The sequence below is a fragment of the Fundulus heteroclitus genome, unplaced genomic scaffold, assembly GCF_011125445.2.
Source record: "Fundulus heteroclitus isolate FHET01 unplaced genomic scaffold, MU-UCD_Fhet_4.1 scaffold_201, whole genome shotgun sequence".
NCBI lineage: Eukaryota > Metazoa > Chordata > Actinopteri > Cyprinodontiformes > Fundulidae > Fundulus > Fundulus heteroclitus.
In genome coordinates, this window is record NW_023396613.1 from 111,395 (window position 1) to 131,144 (window position 19,750).

General features: G+C 36.9%; 1 protein-coding gene across 1 annotated transcript in view; it reads left to right on the plus strand.

Moving 5' to 3' along the window:
- LOC105916372 (A disintegrin and metalloproteinase with thrombospondin motifs 7) overlaps window positions 1-19,750 on the plus strand; it is a gene marked incomplete in the record, with an annotated part of 219,136 nt that overhangs the window by 50,516 nt on the left and 148,870 nt on the right. Inside the window, 2 exon segments of the mRNA XM_036129684.1 lie at window positions 2,525-2,674; window positions 9,040-9,183. Of these exon segments, the coding sequence (XP_035985577.1) occupies window positions 2,525-2,674; window positions 9,040-9,183 (294 nt within the window).

Below are 19,750 nucleotides of genomic sequence, written 5' to 3' on the forward strand. Positions count from 1 at the left end.
TACTCATTATGAGCAGAAACTTCATATTGATTCGTTGGGTTTTAGTGATGCATTAAACGGTACTTTCATTTAGTCAAGTTGGATCTTCTGCAGTTCATTTGAACACCTGGTCAAAAAGATTCATTCAAGCTCAAATGTATACATACCACAGGAGAAGCAATCCATTTTATAGCAAGTTGCAGGCTTTTAAGATTTTTGAACATGGTCTATTCTTTTTCAATAGGATTGAGGTGAGCACCAGAAGCTTGATCTTAGCCAGTTTTATCTGGCATTTTTGATGGGTGTCTGGGATCCTTGTCCCGTTGGAACACCTCTATTTCAGCCATCAAGCTATTAATTGTTGGGTGTTTTTAAGACTTTCAGGGTTCCAGACGCTTTTTACAATGCTCCAGGTCCACGGACAGTGAAAACACCCAAAGCATGATGGTACCACCACAATGCGTGGCAGTTGGTAGATCAGTCTTTGGTTTGGCCTCACGTTGACTCTTTCAAACAGTCTCTTTGTCATCATGGCCAAGTTGCTCATCCCTGGTCTCATCTGACATAGAACTTTTCCAGAAGGCTTGTTCCTATGGACAGCTGCAAATGTTGAGCCGGACTTAAGGTGCTGACCTTTGGGCACTGGCTTCTTTCTTGGTTTTCTAGAATCGTTGTACTGTGCTGTTGTACACGTCTTCACAGTGGACAGAGGCCACTGGTGGTCCAGCAGATTCCAGTTCAGCCTTGGTAAATCATGGGTTGTCTGTGACAATCAAAACCAACTTTCTTTAGCTTAGGGTAACTTGGACACAGTTGGGTGCCCCAACCGGACAAAGATTCAAAACACAAATCAGCACAGCAGGCTAACTATGACCTTCCACAATGACTTCTGAATGCTCAAACCTCATCCCTATTGAGTCTTTGTGAGCTATGCTTAAAAGTCTGGTCTGTGCCAGCAATGCCAGACATTACGATCCACCCAGAATTATGGAAGAAGCTTGCTGATTGTCCCAAAAAACATGTGGTTGTGGTGCAATTTGTGGGCAGAAATTTGCCCAGGTGTCAGTGGAGGTGTATGTTCAGTTATATCTAATAAATCAAAGTATGCATTTAAATAGCTTGTTTGTCAGATTAAATGTACCTTTTGAAAATATCCAACCTGTAGGCAGGTAGTAAGCATACATTTGATTAAGCCTACATATGTAAAACAAAAGTATTGGTCTGATGTAATTTTCTAGTCCTAAATGTTGTTTTCCTTCGCTGTAAGTGGAAAGCATCAGAATCAACAGAAATAAAGGCTTGAAAACATCAGACTGTTTGTAATTAATCTATAAAATGTGTTTGACTCAGTTAATTGTTATTAAAATAAAATAAAAATTCCAGTAATATAATTTATTGAATATAACTGACAGTTGAGCCTTTATGTATAAATATGGCCTTATGTGCATTAGAGAATGTCCACAACATACTCAAACTTGTGCATCTAGTGTTTATGCTGTATAATCATTACATAGTGTAAAAGCAATGCTTCAAGCACTCATTCAAAAGCCCCAAATTAATGGCATTTGCATACATAATGGTTACACGTTAACGTCTGACCTGTAATAAAAGCTTTGAAATATGTTGTGTTGCAAAGCTGTGTATCGTGGATTCTGTATCGACTCGGCGGCTCCAGCTGAAAGTGGTTTAAATTTAAATGGGTTTAAATTCCAGTTTACAGTCAGTTGCAACCCTCGTATCACAATTTTTTAAGGTTAAAACGTCCCAATCCAGTTAGAATAATTACACACCTATGCAAATGTTTTTATTATTTTTTTTGCTTTTGATTTCACAACAAGGGTAACCAATTACAAACTCAGAGAAAATAAGACAACCGTAACGCACCAGCTTAGTTTGAGACTGACAAACACAGAATTTGGTTGAACTGAGGACAAAATTAAGAGTTTCTTCAGAGGGACGACATTCAGAAGGCAAGGCTGGTTTATCTGTGAGAGGGAAACAAAACAAGAAAATTGGCACCTTGGTGGAAAGTGCCAATTACTGGCTTTTTACTCAAAGGTGGCGAACCCGTTGAATCAGAAAGTCGAGGAAGTTTATAAAGAGATCAAAGTTCAACAGAAATAAATGATGTCTTGCCTCTTTGCCATCTTATCTTTCTCAGTCTTTTCCTTTTGATGTTCTTCTTTCATCTGCTTCTTTAGCTCTAAGAGAATGTCATTTTTGCTTTCCTTTTTTCCCCGCCATGTTCACATCACCGCAGATATCCTTCCTGCTCCCTCTGTCCTCTCTCACTTCCTGGTGGACGCACTAAATCTTTCTGCGCTGTATTGTCTACAGACTGAGTCACTGTTGCTGGGCTCTTCAAAAAATTTAGCAAAAGCAGGACTAATTTTTTGCTAATTTTAAATCAACAAATTATGTTGCATTCATCTGGACCCTGAATGAAATTAAAATATCACTCAGCATGAAATCAGTGGGTGAATACATCATCTCAGCTGGTGGATGAGGAGGCGTATGACTAACGCGCAGTCTGTGCTTTTCAAAGGAAGGACATATGTGCAGCCATCAACATGCCATGTGAGACTCTGGGACTGTCTCATGTGGCGGGAATGTGTCAGCCTCACCGCAGCTGCAGCATTAGCGAAGACACGGGGCTCCCCATGGCCTTCACTGTGGCACACGAGCTGGGACACAAGTAAGGTTTTGTTTCACTTATGTGCACAATCATTCCTGTTGGGAACATTTTTCTTAACCCACTAAGTCATGGCCAGCATTTAAGTGACTATCTTGTAATTACTAGAGTCTCAGTTGCATCATGTGCCTTTTTTGCTTTTCCTATTCCACCACAAATAGGCATTCAGCGCTTCGGAAAACAAAGCTTGGCCTTATTAGTGGGGGGACCACTGTTGCAAAGTGTGGATGCTTAGGTCATTGTAATTTTGCTTCATTCACATCCAAGATTATGATGATAATAGGATTTTTTTTACGTTTCCACTTGAACTTGCTGTGACACCTTAATGTTCTCAATTTTCTCTTAATTTAAGCTGTTTTCATTGAGAGTTGCCTTATTTCATTTGAATGTGTTTCCCTTTTTCAATAAGTTTGTTCTCTCTTGTTTTCTTCTTGTATTTCAATTGCTGAGGCAAATAAAACACATTTTGGCTTTTTTTTTTTTTAAAACGCAATCTACCACCTGAAAGGGAAAGAACTCGACTACCTAAAACAACAGCATTATTCTAAAGGTTATTTAGAACATTTTATATATGGGTCAATGACGTGACGCTCATTTTTTTGTGTACATATGGGTTAGATACATTTAAATGGTTAAGATTTGAAAATAATTTGATACATTATTTTCAAACATAATTTTTATCAAACCCTAATCTTAAAGTTTTGGAATTATTCAATTTTGAGAGTGTTTTAAGAGAATTTGGGTAAAAATGTCAATGCGGTGTAACCACAAAAACATGAACCAAATAATTTCACTTGCTGAAAAAAATGTGTATTCTCTCCAAAATCCCTTCCAAAATAATCTGGCATGATCTTGCACTAGAACTTGTCTATATTTAATAAAAGTAACGAAACCCCATTATTCTGAATGTTTTTATTAATATGGGGAATCAAGTCTGTCACATCAAACACTTGAAATGTCAACTGGTGTAACCACAATTTAAGGAGCCATTTTGTCAGTATTATGTCAGAAATGATGTCACAGAGAAGGACCCTTTAAGACTCTGTCTGCCGTGTGTCAGGTTAGTAGCTCTCTTAAAAATGTAACATAATTAAGTGTTTTTAGGCCATGGTCAGGCAAGCTAAGGTTGCATGTCAAATGGTATGACCTCATTAAAACATTGATAAATCATAATGATCATAAAATATTTAATTTAATGCAAAATCTGTGTTTGAATATTCACATAAAGGTCAAGTGTGTACATAATTGTCCATAATAATGCCTGCAAATTTTGATTTTAGATACAAATGTCAAATGGTGTAACCGGTTACACCATTTGACGTATTTCTGTTTGAGACCAATTTGATCAGATCCAGGGCCAAGAGTATGTCATATTTGGTGCCAGTTATATTAGTTTTATAATTTAAATAGATTAAAAACTGTTTAGCATGAACAGCAGCTTTATAGGGTTTAATTAGATTTTAATTTAAGTGATTTTTTGAAAAGTCAAAGTTTTTTATTTTTAATTTAAACTTCCATAATACATTTTTTATATTTTATTATGATGTATGTAAATAGTATGTTTAAATTATAAATAAATAATATAAATACATTTATTATAGATAAAGTGTACTTCTTGTCCCCCAACGGATGCCACTTACAAGCAAGGAAAAAGTGTCTCGCCATAGAGCGCGAGTGAACACGCTCTATGGCGAGACACAAGGAAATTGTATGAAAACTTAACTGAAATCACAACACAAGTCAATCCTGTTTGTTCATGGTTGTTAAGAAATTATTATACCCACTATTCACTCACTCTTATTCCCTCACACACACACTATATCGCACTCTCTTTGAAACAATGAGCTGAAATCAAAATGGAACACCAGTTACTGTAATCCTGTGTCTTCATTGATGTTATAAAATGTTTATTGATTTGGAATATGATGAATTACATGAATATATATTGAAATATCCAGTTCAGTTTACCTTGATGCCTATTTTCTGTGTCAATTTCTTGCCCTATTCCTGTAGACATTATATGGTCAGTTGGTGTAACCGATTTATGTCTATTGGTGTAACCAGTATTTTGTCTAAAAGACTAATATTGTACAAAAAAGTTAATATGGATAATGATTTAATACTCTACTGCACAGCATTAATGGGTGTTTAAACCATTTTTACTTAAATGGTCAACGAATAGACAAAAAACAAGATGTTTATCAGCATATGGTCTTGCTCAGTACAATGAAAAACTCATATAATTTAAATTTAGAAATAAATATAATAAAACATATTCTCATAGGATATTACAAAATAAACTAAATAATTTCATCAGAACAATTACATGACCTATAGGAGGTGTGAAATATTAGATATTTGTCATTTTTTGTGGTTACACCATTTGACAATTTAACAGGCTGTTAGTTCTATTTTTTGTTAAAAAATAGTATAAACGTCATATTAAATAATATGAATACATCAGAAATACAAAGTATACACTTTAACAAACCTCAGGCATGTTTTGTTTTAATGGTTTAAACATATTTTTGATTTGCTCATTTTACCAATCCTTATCCGTCACTGACCCATATATATATATATATATATATATATATATATATATATATATATATATATATATATATATATATATATATATATATATATATATAATTTAATGTATAATATTCAGTACAACTTAAAAGCACAAACTACAGTAAGTATATGATGCTAACCAGTACCGTCAAACATGAAATATGATTAAGGGACCGATTATTTTCTCAATTAAAAGTTTATTCAATGTATTTTATTTGGTTACCTGAAGCCTTAATAAAATATAATGTTGGCTGCACTTCATAAGTCTGTCTTCACCTATTTTCTTTAAAATAAAACAACCTTGAGTCACTGAAAGAGCTTGTGGTGGATAGCTAAACTTATTCTACTTGACTGTAGCGCAGAGGTCCTGCTGCGCCTGTATTGCCATTACAAACTTAACCCAAAGTCACCTTCAGCCCTTTACCTTTGAATTATGTGTTGAAAAAGTAACCTTTTCACTTAATCATCTGCATGGTTACTCATGCATGTATCTTGAGGCTGTTTGCCAAGTGTGTTACCAAGTCTTGGATTGACGTGGGGCCGTCGTGAATACCGGCCCTTTCGAGAAGGACAAAATGTATTCATTAATCCTCTGGTGGGCTCACATTCGGAGGCTGTTGTTCAGTTTGAAAGCGCGACGGTACAAGAAGCCCGCTCACAAAGAAAAAGCTGTAAACATGCCGAGCTTAGTCTCTAATATCTTTTCTGCTCAGATTCTTGTTTCACCTTCAGTTTGTCTTCGGTTACTGAAAAAAAACTTTGTGAAAATGTGTGTATTTATTCTGCTAACATCTGCTTCTTACCCGATATGCATAATGGAAAACATGTATTTTAACGTCTAATTTGTTTTATTTGCATAACTGTGTATGATGCAAAAATAATCCAGCATCCTAGTTATCACAATAACAACGTTGCAATCCAAAGAATTTAGTTATTCATATTTTAATACATAGACTCAAACAAAAGTCTAAAATATGCTAAATAGTAGTTTTCAATATAATATTATCCTTACACAGAATATTATGCAGAATAATACCCTTTTGTTCATTCTAGCCTTTACAGAGTAACACTAGGAGTCTGACAATCCATTAATAGTATTTTGTCAGACTTCCTGCTGCAGTAGCCTGCCTCCATTCTACAGCGTAACGGGTGTCCCGCTCTTAGCTTGCCAGCTGTAGTTTTAAAACGACATTATCCTAATTAGGAATGATTAAATGGCCGCTTTTGTTGATTTTAGTAGTTTGCGGGGGGTTTTCTTTACACAGAAATATTTCCAAACAGTCAAAAACATCTTTCTTGACAGCAAGGGAAAAGTGTAGTAATTGTTTTTCAAGCAGGTGACTGGAAGTGGTCAGTAACAGGTGGTAGGTGTGCAGCTCTCTTCTACGCCACACAGCCAGTGAAATCTACGCAGGCCATTTGTTTGGTGTCTCATAAAAACCTCTTTGAACCGTAAGAAGTTGGATTGTGCATCTCTGGTCTGTGGCGAATACGATATGTCTCCTGACACAATGCCAACGATCACTTTCATTTTAGATACCCAGCTGAGAAATAGGGATTTTACGGTAAATAAAAGTTTAATTCAATTGGACATAGCTTGATTTGATGTGTCAAGACAAAGCATTGCAATCTTATTGTGCTTCTGGGTATGCCTAATTAATTAACCTTATTAATCCAGTGCCTTTCACAAATAGAGCTTGTCTAACTACTGCCCTTTTGCGAAACTTGATTTACAACCGTGAGAAGAAATTTGTCTTATTACAACATTAAAAATCAGCCAATGTGTGGATGTGCTGAACACTCATTCAGTAACTTAGCAGTAAACAACAAAATGCAGTTTTGCTGCTTACTGCTTTTTTGCGGTTTTTGTTTGGGACGTCTGCCTTAACCACGCTCCATCCCCCTAACGGCAGCTGTGTTCTGCTTTCTGAAAAAGAGATGCAACAACAGAAATGACCACCAAACTGTTAATTTATTGATTTTTATTCATGCTCAGGCCTTTTACACATCGTTAACATTTATATTGAGAAATGTGGGTTGTGGTAGTTATGATAATGCTGCATTCTTGTTCTGCTTGTTGTATTATATTTTGCAGCTGAGATCCCAGTGAGGCCAGTCCTATTCATTTATTTTACATTTCCTTTCTTTTATTGTGTTTAGACAATATGATGACAGTAATATATAGATAAACAGCATTTAGTCAGATTGAAAACACCTGATCTTTAAAATCAGCCGCATTCGCAGGTGAAGTCAGAAGTTCTTTTACATTTGCTGTTTTAATGAGGGAAGAAAGAAGTAGAGCTTACAAAGTTTTTCTGCCCAACCACTCCAGAATAGATGGCCTTCACATTTTCCCTATCACATCATCACATTTAACGCTGTTAAATGATTGCTTTTAAAATGTAATGCTGTTAAATGTGTTGATGGCAGACTCAAGCCAAATTGATAAAGTATCAAAAGAAAACATAAGCGGTGAGTCTACAACTCCGTGTTGCTTGCAGACCTTTAGAGGAAGGTATATTTCCTGCAAAGTCATTGCATCACTTTGCAGTATTTAGACAGTTTTGTCTTATGTTTACAGCATATCTTGGTTCGTAAAGGTTTGGTGAAAATCAGAAAGCTGGGATACTGTCCACCGGTATTTTATTTAAAACCCCGGAGAATTTTAATAAAACAAGGAAATATCTTTGGGGCCTTGTTAAAGCTACACTGCATAGCCCACCCTTTAAGTCAAAAAACTGCAATAAAACCAAAACTTTTTCCAGTAGGAAACCTATGGAGGGACACCTTGAATGTTTTTACTGTCTAGGTGCATTATAAACAGCTACAAACATTTTTTTTATACTTAATTTCCTACATTTCTCACCATGGTTCCTATTTCTGAATTTAAGGTAAAGGAAGTCTCTAGCAGCAATATATCAGATCTCATGATGTCCTTTACAGCCATTCTAGTTAAGTTGCAGCAATCGTTAAACACTTTCCCATCCACCACGCTGTCACATTGTACCTCCTCCTTTCCACAGTTAATGCAGCAAAGCCAAGTACTGAACTGTGACACCGGAGAGTTTTATACCACGCTACATTTTACTACTAAGAATGATTTTGCACCCTGAAGTGGTAACTCGTTGTTATGCGTGTGAAGCAGAGCAAGCAGGGTAAATCACTTTACTTTTCCTCTTCAGTAATTCCCTACAAAGGTTTCAGTATCAAAGCTGGCTGTGCACCAGGTGATAAACCACCTAAATGAAAATAAATCCATCTTCTGCGACTGTTTAAAACGTTTAATCACTATGAAACCTTGAACACTAGGCTTGAAAAAAAAGGAGTTGACTTTTCCACGTATATGTTACATGCCTTTTCAAGGAGCATCTTTAGAAAAAAACCTTGATGTGCAAGGCTGAACGTAATTCTGAGAGGAGCTTTCATTTTGTCTCTGCGCTTTTATCAAAGGAAGAGCATGAAACATCCGTACCTGTAATGTGACTGCAACCTTTTTTCTTTTCTTTTTTTCTAAAAGTTTTGATAGAAGTTCTCCGCAACTAACAAAGTAAAGAACAAATGTGCCCGTGTCTATCGCCAGTTTGCACAGGCTTTATTTGTTGCTACAGCTGTCTGAGTCAACACTGCTGCTCCCACAGTGAATGAGATGAACTCTAAATATTGACGTCTGAATCTTTAGAAGACATTTTTGCTTTGTTGCCAAAACTGTCTTTTATGTAGATATATGTTCTGCATGCCATGCCCGCTCACATTAATTGGCCTCTTTTGTGCGATTTGCTTTTATGTCACAGCTTTGGGATTCAGCATGATGGCAACGGTAATGACTGTGAACCCATTGGGAAACGACCTTTCGTCATGTCTCCACAGCTCCTGTACGGCACCTTCCTGCCCCAGTGGTCCCGCTGCAGCCGTCAGTATATCACCCGCTTCCTAGAGTGAGTGCTGCTTCGTCTGTTTGACCATACTGCTGTCAGACAAATGTTCAACGTTTCATCTTCCAGATTTTTTATTTTTTTTTCTTGAATCCGTGTAAAGTCAAACAGGAGTGTTTTGGTCTCTTATCAGTGTTGTGTACAGAAAAGGAATCCAAAACAGGCCAACAGAAATGATCTCGCTTTTATAAACTTTGCCATTTCAAGCCTAATGGGAAAACATAACTTGGAACATATGATAGGGTGGTTTTTCTTTTTCTTTCAGCTCCCTTTCAGGGTTGCCGCACCTTATCGTCTGAATTTATCCCTCTGCACATCCACATTTACTACACCCATTCAGCTTCTGTGTAGTCTTGAGCTGTCTCTCTTCTGCGCATCTCTACAATAATTCCAGGCTTGCTACCTAAAATATCCCCATACTTTCGGTCTGACCTGTCTATCAGACATATTTATTTTTAATCCTGTCTGTCTATGATCACTCCCAATAAAATATATTAATATCTTTTGCTTTGCCTCTTGTTGTTTAGACCTCCAACGCCAGACTGATGAAGGTTTAGATTCAAATTCAACAATAAGATATCTTAGATCACATACAAAAATACTGACTACATACGTATTTAAAATGAACTGTAGAGTTTATTCAAATTAGAACAATGATTCAAATAATTGATGCTAAACACCATTGTCTATCCTCTTATTTTACAAGATGTCCAAGACAGTATGCAATATGATTCACAAGACGGGTCTTAATATAGATTTCTGTATTTGTGTATGGAGTCTGAATATGGGTGTAGGTGAGAAACGACAAACACAAGACATCTAAGGGTTCTCCAAAATGGCTGCCGGCATCCTAGCTGTGTCCAAATTCAGGGGATGCATCCTCCGAAGGCCGCATTTGTAGGCAGATTACATCACAACAAGCTGTCAAAGGCTGGCCAAATGTGAAGGCGCCTCTAATGGCATCATTCTATTCTCCAGGTTTGAAGAATGGGTTAAGTGTATCCTTTGTGGCTCACCACATCCCACCATTCATCGCTGGCTGAAGCGGGCTGTTCAAGCGTAAGCAGCAATGATTGATTAACTGATTAAAGCTTGATATATCACACGTTCTGTGACTCAAAAGGAACTTTTAAGATGTTTTTATGTGAGAATGTGGCTATGTAAAACTCAAATATCTGCTTGGTTTATGTACATTTTCTGAGATGTCCGTTCCAGCTGCCCTAAAATCCAGTCAGATGATATCTAAATGTTCATGTTTGGTTTATTTCAGCAAATCGGTTTAGCTGAAATTAAAGGTAAAGGAGCAATAAGTAAGAAATTAACATAAAATCAACCTAAATCATTCTTATTTGTCACCCGGTATGGAAGTATCATTTCTGATAAACAGTCGGTCCTTTCCATCAATAATGTCTTAGTCAAGTTTTTCTCCTTTCAAACCTAGGGGTACGGTCCAGGGGTCCGTTCTTCGTACGTTGCTTAAAACATCCGAGATCAAAATCATAATCTAATCATGATCCGGCTAATTGGATTCTTCGAACACACCTGTTGTTTATGATTAGTATCGCTGGATTGAGTTATTTGAGATAACTGCGCGTTCATGCGTTTGTTTAGAAGGGGAAATGTATCGATAGTAGAAACATTGATCATCAACGCTGCTATTGGCTGTTCAGCATGGCCAAATAACGCCCACAGTTTTTCTCCCAGCAGACCAAGAGCTTTTAATGGAAGGTTATGCCGAATTTGAGTCATTAATTAAAACGACAGTGAACACCTCAAAGTCTGTTAAAGCCAGCAGAGAGGGCTGGCAAAAAGCAGCAGACAAATTAATGTGTAAATACTGTCCATGGTAGATGTTTCTATCACTTTCTACAGTATGAATTTTTGCTTTTTAATAATTTCATATTTACTTAGTTCTTTTATGTCAGAGCCTCCACGGGACCCACTAGAACATGGGGACAAGTAAAAATGAAATACAAGAATATTCTATAAAATTATAGCCATTAATTATTATACTTTATTTTAAAAAGGCACTTGTTATGTCAAGAAATCCAAATTTCAGTGTCATTCCTTAGAGATGGGAAGTAAAGGATGTGTGCAAACTGGGAATTTTAACAAAAAAAAGATCTTTATCCATAAAAAGTGAAAATTTTCCTTTTCCAAGTCATCCACAGTTTACACGGTAAAACTGTATTGCTCCATGGCTAGATAATCCATCCATAGTTTTTTTCTAATACAATATACGGCTCGACAGGAAGCAAGCCTTTCAAAGTAAACTAAACTTCACAATAAAATGGCTGAACAAGGGTCCTGTCTATTGCGCAATACGCGATTAATTTGAGAAACTCTGCAAATTATTCTTGCACCTTCCGCAACAGGTTGCAGTCGTAAAAATGGACATGGCTACGACAGACTTGCCTATCTCCTCCGCTTATACAGCCGTGATCTAATCTTGTTTACATGAAATAAGCCTGCTCTCGAGCAGGTTTAAGCTGGCGCACATGTTGCTATGACAACAAGTGCAGGATGTCTTTCAAAGAACCAAACGATCCAAGATCATGCCAAATCGTCAACAATCAAATCCTGCTAACTGAGTTAGCGACGTACGAAGAACGGACCCCTGAACTACTTCGGTGCAGTGTATGTCCATGTTTACTTCCTGGTTCCTCAGCCAATCGTATGAGAATTCCGAGGGTTGCCAAAACACAGCACAGTATTTGGTGTTTTATTTTGGCAAAAGAGCAGCAGCCTGCAAACATGGAAGCCAGTAAGAGAAACAGACCTGAAATGTAATTATGGTAACACATAGTGACATTATAGATTCTTAATTTTCAGGTTCAGGATATTTACTGCCCTCATGTGTAGACAATCGCTTACCTCTCATGCTATGCTTTGCCCAGTTAGTTTCCTATTATTAGTATGACAACGTTTACAGACCCACAGCAGTATTGCTTTGGTGATGAAGGGAAAAATTATGGCAGCAGTCCTGGTCTGATGTGGAAATGGTGTGCAGACTTGGTCCCCTTGGGAGAGAAGGAATCTAGCTTGTTGCTCCAAGTTAACTCAATCTTTTTTTTTTCCTCTAAGTTCACTCATAATCTGCTGTTTTCTGGCCACCCAGGGGATGTAATATAGACTAGTGCTGCTGGTGAAGAGGAAATTGAGAGATTGCTGCTCTTCTCCAGGCTTAGTTTTGCTTGGTGAGAGCTTTTAAGGGCAATCAAGTGTCACGCAAACATGTTAGTTCTAAAGACTTTTTAAATGCATCCAAATAAACAGAAAAAAATGAAAGCTGTTAACATTATTTAGGGAGTCTGCTCAAAACAAGTAATGCTCTAGAACCAGTGGAGCTATTAAACACTTTTCATAAGTAAAGCAGTTCTATTTCTTTTAAAGTACTATGTTAAGTTTTATGTCCGATCATCACTTATGTAAAAGTGTAACACATCAAAGAAGTATTAAAAGAATAATTACAGTATCTCTGCATACCAACATGATGCAGTTCATGTTATTATTTATGTTGTTGGGGACAAAAATCAGCATAGTTTAAAGCAAATCCTAAAAATGTTTAGATCTAATTCTTAGATCTAACAAAATATATAATTTTGTGACAAAAAACATCTGTGATTGTACAAAACATCTTGTTTTATGTGGCAGTTAATAGTCAGACATGTCTGTATTTAATGTTTAGGGTCAAATATAACACATTTGACCCAAAACATTTCCACTTGAAGGGCTTCTTTTTTTGGCAGCCTTGCAATTAAATTAAGACATTTTGAAAAGTTACTTGCGTTTTGCACTATTGCTGATTTTTCCCTCCATGTTGTTGATTTCAAAAGATATCCGCCTATACATAGAGTTACAGAGGGGGATTTCTTACCTCAGCTGTAACACAGTGCAAGTGAGTGAAGCAGAACCAGAAGCATTTCCTTCAAGATATTTCTCTGAACACTCACCCCCTTGTTAATCACAAAACACTGAAAGCTTTCTTTGAATCCTTTGGTTAAAAATAGCACAATTTGATATTGCATCATGATTCAACAAGTACATGCCCCTATAGACAACAGAGCAAGTGGGAAACTTTGTTTTGCACATCCTGCTCTTATAAACTATTGTTGCTGCTGACGGTTCTCCCTGTGATTCTGATATCTAAGAAGCTTTGACTACTGAGTGTTGTGGCTTGAAATGATGTATAATCGAGGCTGACACCCTTCAGAATACAGCCGCAGGGAAGTCACTCAGTGGGTGTTCAGGGACTCCTGCTGGTACGTTGCTTGAAATGAATTTGAGTAAAATGACTGGAATCTTCACTTCATTTGCAGCTCATTGGATAAAGGACAGGAGCCTTTACCTACTCACAGACACCTTGGAAAAAATAGTCAAGTTTGTTTCTTGGTACTAAGGAATTTGAGTCTTGAAATAATTTACAATGCATTATTTTTGTGAGTTTTAGTTTAAGATCCTGAAAATGGATCCTCTCTCTCTCTCTGTCTCTCTCTCTCTCTCTCTCTGTCTCTCTCTCTCTCTCTCTCTCTCTCTCTCTCTCTCTCTCTCTCTCTCTCTCTCTCTCTCTCTCTCTCCTCTTATTTTCTGTGACTGACCTTGACCTCTTAAAAGCATCAACTCCCCCGGCGATGCCATAACATAAAATGACACAGTGATAAGTAATTTGAAAAACTTTTTTCCAATTTCAAGACTCAAGACATCAAGGGATTCTCTAAAATGTCCTTCAATAATTCAACTGAAAAAACAAGCCAGTCTTTTACATAGAAAATAAACAAGTAAATAAATAAATAAAACAATACAATAATCTGATTGGCAGGAATTTATAGCAAATACTGGTTTTGGTGTACATGTGACATTGATCTCCTATATACTATATTTCTGGATTTGGAGATGGGTAGTAAAACAAAATCCATGTAGTTCCCAGGAATACAAAATCCTAAACTAACATAAACACAGAGAAGCCTGAATAGAATATCCTATCATTTATGTAAATACCAATACTTTATGAAAGAATGTGTCATCGGCTGACGTATCCAAAGTTAAACTTCAGATGGAACTGTTTTTTTTGTCTCCTTCAAACCAATTAGTTTTGACCCAAAACCTTGAGGCATCAGCTTGAAAGATTAACAGGGATTTCCTTTTTCCTCATTACAATTAGCTCCTTCGTGCATGCATCCATAACAGGGAAGGAACAGTTTCACCAGAGGAAAATTAGAGTTTAAGAAAAGCCAGAGCTAAACTGGATAAGAATTTCTGTGAGGTGACTGTAAAGAAGCTTCTGTGTTACAAGCTTATCTTACTGCTTAAGCAGCCATGGAGGAGGGAGCAAAACGACATTACTGGAAGCTTCTTCCTTTAGTTTCAGGCCAACCGTGTTACAATTAGACATCTGAAATATAAATGAAACTGTGGCTCATTGTTATATTGTGGATAACAGGCGGTCTTTGTAGTTTGATAGAAGTGGAGAACATTTGCACAGTAGAACGGGCAAAAACTGCCAACTCAAGTTGTGTCCTTTTGATAAACGATAAAATAAGACTGAATCATAACTGAATCATAACTGAATCAAAGGGGCGTTCGAGGAGTAATCAGGTTGCTCACTTCTGCACTCAGATTATTGGACCTTTGTATTTTTCTACATTTCCCTTGTGAAAATATTGTTAAATTATTTCAGGTAATCCGTAAATCACATTGAAGTACATTAAAAGTCTTATATATTTTCTCATTTCTGCAATTTTTTTTTAAATAATAAAATAAACCTTCTGACTTGCGAGATGAACTGCATGTCATTAATCTTCAGTTTATTAATGATTGATTGGATTTGCGGAACAGATTGATTCAGTCTGTTTAATTTTGCATTTGTTCTTCGCCTTATAGGAGGATCTAAAAGTCAGCAGCCAGAGTGTACGTATTTTTGCTTGCCTGTCTATTTTTATAGAGTACAGTTTATATCTCTGTCAGCCATACACTCAGCTGCTGACTTCAAAGTCCTGATTCTGGCTTCAACCACACAAGTGTCGAATATCTGAAACGTTTCAGCACCGTTGCCCCAGTTTCTCAGCCCTAAGCAGCTGGAATTCATTGGGAGGTTGCACAGCTACATGACAGCATGGTAGCCTGTTCCCTCCACGGTAAGAGGAAGAGGAGTAGGAGGAGAGCGTTACGGTGTAATATTTACACATGTGGGAGTCACAAAAGCTAGTTGTCTGAGCATTTCATTGAGCTCTTTGGAATGACGTTTTAGAAGGAACAACGCCATAGGTCAATAACCCAAACACAGTTTAATAATCCTGTTCAATTCTCTACATTAGCTTTGTGATATATCTGGTAATGCATATGTTTGGTTAATTTTTATGTTTTACCTAACATTGGAACTTGCTTTGAGAAGAATCCAAAACAAATTATGCAATACATGCATTGGTGGAAAAAAAAAATCACACTAGAGAAACTACACTTTTTACTCAAAAGAACATAAATTAGTCTCATAATCCATCAGAAACTACTCTGATAATCTCCCTACCTCAGTAAACCCTTGCACTTAAAAGGAGATTTCGGTTTTCTAAGGATTATTGATAAAATATTCTAGAGAGAAAATGTCAAGTATAATAGGAACCTTAAAGGGGACGTATCATGCTCTTCGGTTCTTCCTTTTCACATTGAAATCATTCAGTTGTGGTCTATATAAAGTGGAACTGCAATGCTTTGGTCCGAATTCCTTGTTGAATTCCTTGTTAACGTTCCCCTTTTTGACTCCTGTTCTGAGGGGCTTCTAACAACAGAAAACTGAGAAAACTGAACGGCTTGAAAAATTATGACCTCAAAAGAATATATAGATATCTACGCAGCACGTAGAAAGACTACATTTAAATTTTCTGCACTTCTAGAGACTTCAAGCACACAGCAAAATGTATTTAAGGGCTAAAAACCTGATTTTGCATACGTCCTGTTTATATAGAATAGAATTGAATCACTTTATTTATCCCTGAGGGGCAGTTGAGTGGGCTTGGAGCAGACCTAAATAGACAGATTTAAAAACTGGGAACAAACATTTTATAATATGAAATATGGAAGCAGAAATTAAAATCTGTATATAATCCGTTCGTTCCCTTCTTTAATTGAAACCGAAAATAGCTTTAGTTCCATCCAAATATCATGTAAATGTTGAGCAAGCTTTTAAAATGTTGCAAAAAAACGAAAATACAAATTAGACATGTTTCCATCTACTGGTTTGGAGTGCGTTAACCAGCGTACGCAAAGACTAGTTTCTACAGAAGTTCCACAGTTTCGGTAAAACACTTGAGAAATGGTCCATTGCAGCCACGGTCTGCGAAGGTTGACCAGAAAGCGTTACCGGGTCAGTCCTGGACTTTTTTCAACAATAGCTTTTTCAAGAGTTTTGTTTCGTGGAGCAGAACGTGGCCTCTCAATCAGCAAAGGTTTGAGAAGAATCGTCACAGGGGGCTGATCAGCCAATCACAATCACAGGCCAGCTTCAATGGGCAAGAGAGTCCCTGGAGATGAAAGGTCAAACTACAACCTGACTTTTATAACCTCTTACAAACCTCCTCATCTACCCTGATTGATCTCAGGTGTCCGCAACTTACATTTACACATCTTCCCACCTCTGTTCTAAACTGTATTTGCACCAGTTTTCTCCTGTCTGTGCCGCTCGTTGCAGGACAGGCCTTTATCGTACAAGGCCTTTATTATCTCCTTAGAGGCTCACAATTCATGCTGCCAAGAAAGTTTGATCCGTAGGTGTCATTTCATGTGGAGTGTAGGAGGTCATGCTGAGCTGAGTGCTGATATTATCTCATGGATGGGCAGCACATGAACAGAGCCATCATTTAATGTCCACATTCCAGTGTCTGAATTCCTGAATGGCCATAAAGGCCAGCTTCTTCCAGGCCATGCCTTGAAACAGTGGAATTCACTCACTCTTGGGTTAACTCGAAACATATGTTATCGTATCTAATGTGATGCATTGACTGGGAGTATAATTTGAGGTATATGGACTCAGAAGAGAGTCAGCGATTGAGATTTCTAACAGCTCTGGCTTTGATGGTGCTACAGCACAACCTAATGAGTTGCTGTTCAGACCAGAGATATCTGCATTTTAATTGGATATGGTGATTAGTCTAAATGTTTTATCTAATTAATTTGTTGCAATGGTAATATGTTCAATTTCTACATTATTATTTTTTCACAAAGGGCCAATTTGGTTCAGATCATATTTCCCCTTAATAAATAAAATAATTAATTGAGAACGACTTTTTGTACTACCTGAGGTTATCTTTGTCAGATAAGATTTTTTTTGTTTTATGATCTGAAACATTTAAAAGCCTAATTCATGTGGATACCTCTGATGTCTTCCCAGAGGGGATAATCCTACTGTCAGGAACAACAAGAATACAGAAACAATGCCAATATTCTTGTGAGAACAAGGCATTGTATTGAATCGTACAAACCAAGCCTGGATCAACTTGGTTTGACTTTGTATGTGTGGTTTTTATTCTCCTGAATATTTTCTAATCTTTCAGGCAGATTGTTTTCTGGGTAGCTTACAGCTTGGAACTCCAATAAGAGGAACCCAAAAACCTCAGCCCACCAGCCTCAGAGTAAACAGAACCTGTGAGCTCCTGCTGGCAATCCGTCATACGATAAGGCTGTTTTCTGGGTCCTGGCTTCAGGGCCTTTCTCTGCTGAGACCCCATCAGGAATTCTTCAGAACTTTCCCTCAGACTCCACACAGAGATTTTGAAACTGCAAACTATGTGCGGCAACCTTGAGATTACCTTTACAGAGACGTAGAGAAGCCATTTAATAAGGTTCAAGCTTTCATCAGTGAAAGAAAATGCAAATGTTAATTTTCCAACACTCCATGTTTTCATTTCATGTTTGTCTTTTTAGCTAAACAATGTTAAAGTTATGTGATTACTAATAGTTTAATTGATTATTTAGTGACCTCATTGTAATTTAATCTGTCAGTTTACAATTAAGAGTCAATATCAGGATTCTGAAAATAGATATATTTTCATAATGCATTCGTCCCATTTCTTTTAATGTAATTTAGGCTTCCTAAAAAAGAAAATATTTCCTTTAGACAATTAGACATTTGATAGACAGAGATCATTCAAACTTTTGAGATGGACAACAATTCAGTTTTATTTAATGAAACTGATATGGTTGTTAATAAATGCTGATGCCACCATGGCATCACATGTAAACTTAAAAGACAATTGTATCCAGCTACTGCCTGTCAATTGCTACAGAAATCCATTCATTTTTTCTTTTGGTTCTTCTTCTGTTCTTCTGAATACACAAGCACATTATCGCCATATCTGATTGGATTGCAGATGGTCGGCCTAGCTAACAATAGTATGGATAGAGGCGTTGACATGTCTGTGAGGTCCAAATGGCTCTTGTACGCGGATGCAGAGCGGCGGTGGGTTAAGCCCTTCAATGTGACAGAAAACAAAGGCAGAAAAGTAGTCAAAACTTTTTCACATGTATGTGACCTGTATGTACTAATTAGTTCTTTATCCAAAGACCTTCTAAACATTTTGTTTTGTGGACAAATATGGTAACTTTTATAATCCCAACTACACAGTTTAGCATTTCTAGCTTGTTTTTTATTATTATATTAATTGCTTTGCAAATTCATTCGGACCAGTTAAAATTATAGATGCAATTAGCTACTTAGTCTGCAGTTTTTCATACACATCATTATTAAAGCAAAGAAACAATCATTTAAAGGCAACACTAAAGGTATTGTACCTCATTAATTACAACCTTACAGAATGTTTTCTGTACTTAATGTGCTTTTTCATAATAGCTTGACAGAATAATCTCATAAAGATGGCTAAAGTTGATAGCGCACACCCCAGACTGTTATCATAATCAAAACTTTTGCAAAGAAGTTATGGCTGTAGAACAGATTCCTGTTGATATTTTCATTTTATTTTATGAAATTGTAATTTTTCTGCTGCTTACAGAGAAACCAGGCATATATTATAACTGTGAACAGCCAGAGTGAATCACACACATTACCTCTTCATAATGGCACCTACTGTCGGATGAGATAAATTAGGCAGCGGACAGATTGAAAGTGAACAGATATTCTGCTCTCAAAGTTAATTTGTTAGAAACAGGGGAAAAAAGGCTAGCGTGAGGAGTTCTGCCACTTTTTGCTACTTTTTGCAGAATTATACTTCCTGTCACAAAAAAATAATAATAATCAGCTATAGAAGCACAGCAATAAGTGAGTTGTTGACTAGCCTTCCAAATTTCCACAAATCTCATTCCATGAAGCATCTGGTTATGCTGGAAAAACTAGGCATACCCATGGAGAATCCATGAAGGATTTGCTGCTCACATCTTGGTGCCACATACCACAGCACACGTTCAGAGGGCTTTTTGGAGGACTGCCAGGGTAATAGGTGTGCTTCACTGTATAGTAAACTGTTTTCATGACAAAACCTTTTTGAATCCTAGTTTAATTAAGACATCCACACTTAAAATGTACCAACGAGACTTTGTATCTTTGCTGAGTTTTACATGTTTTAAG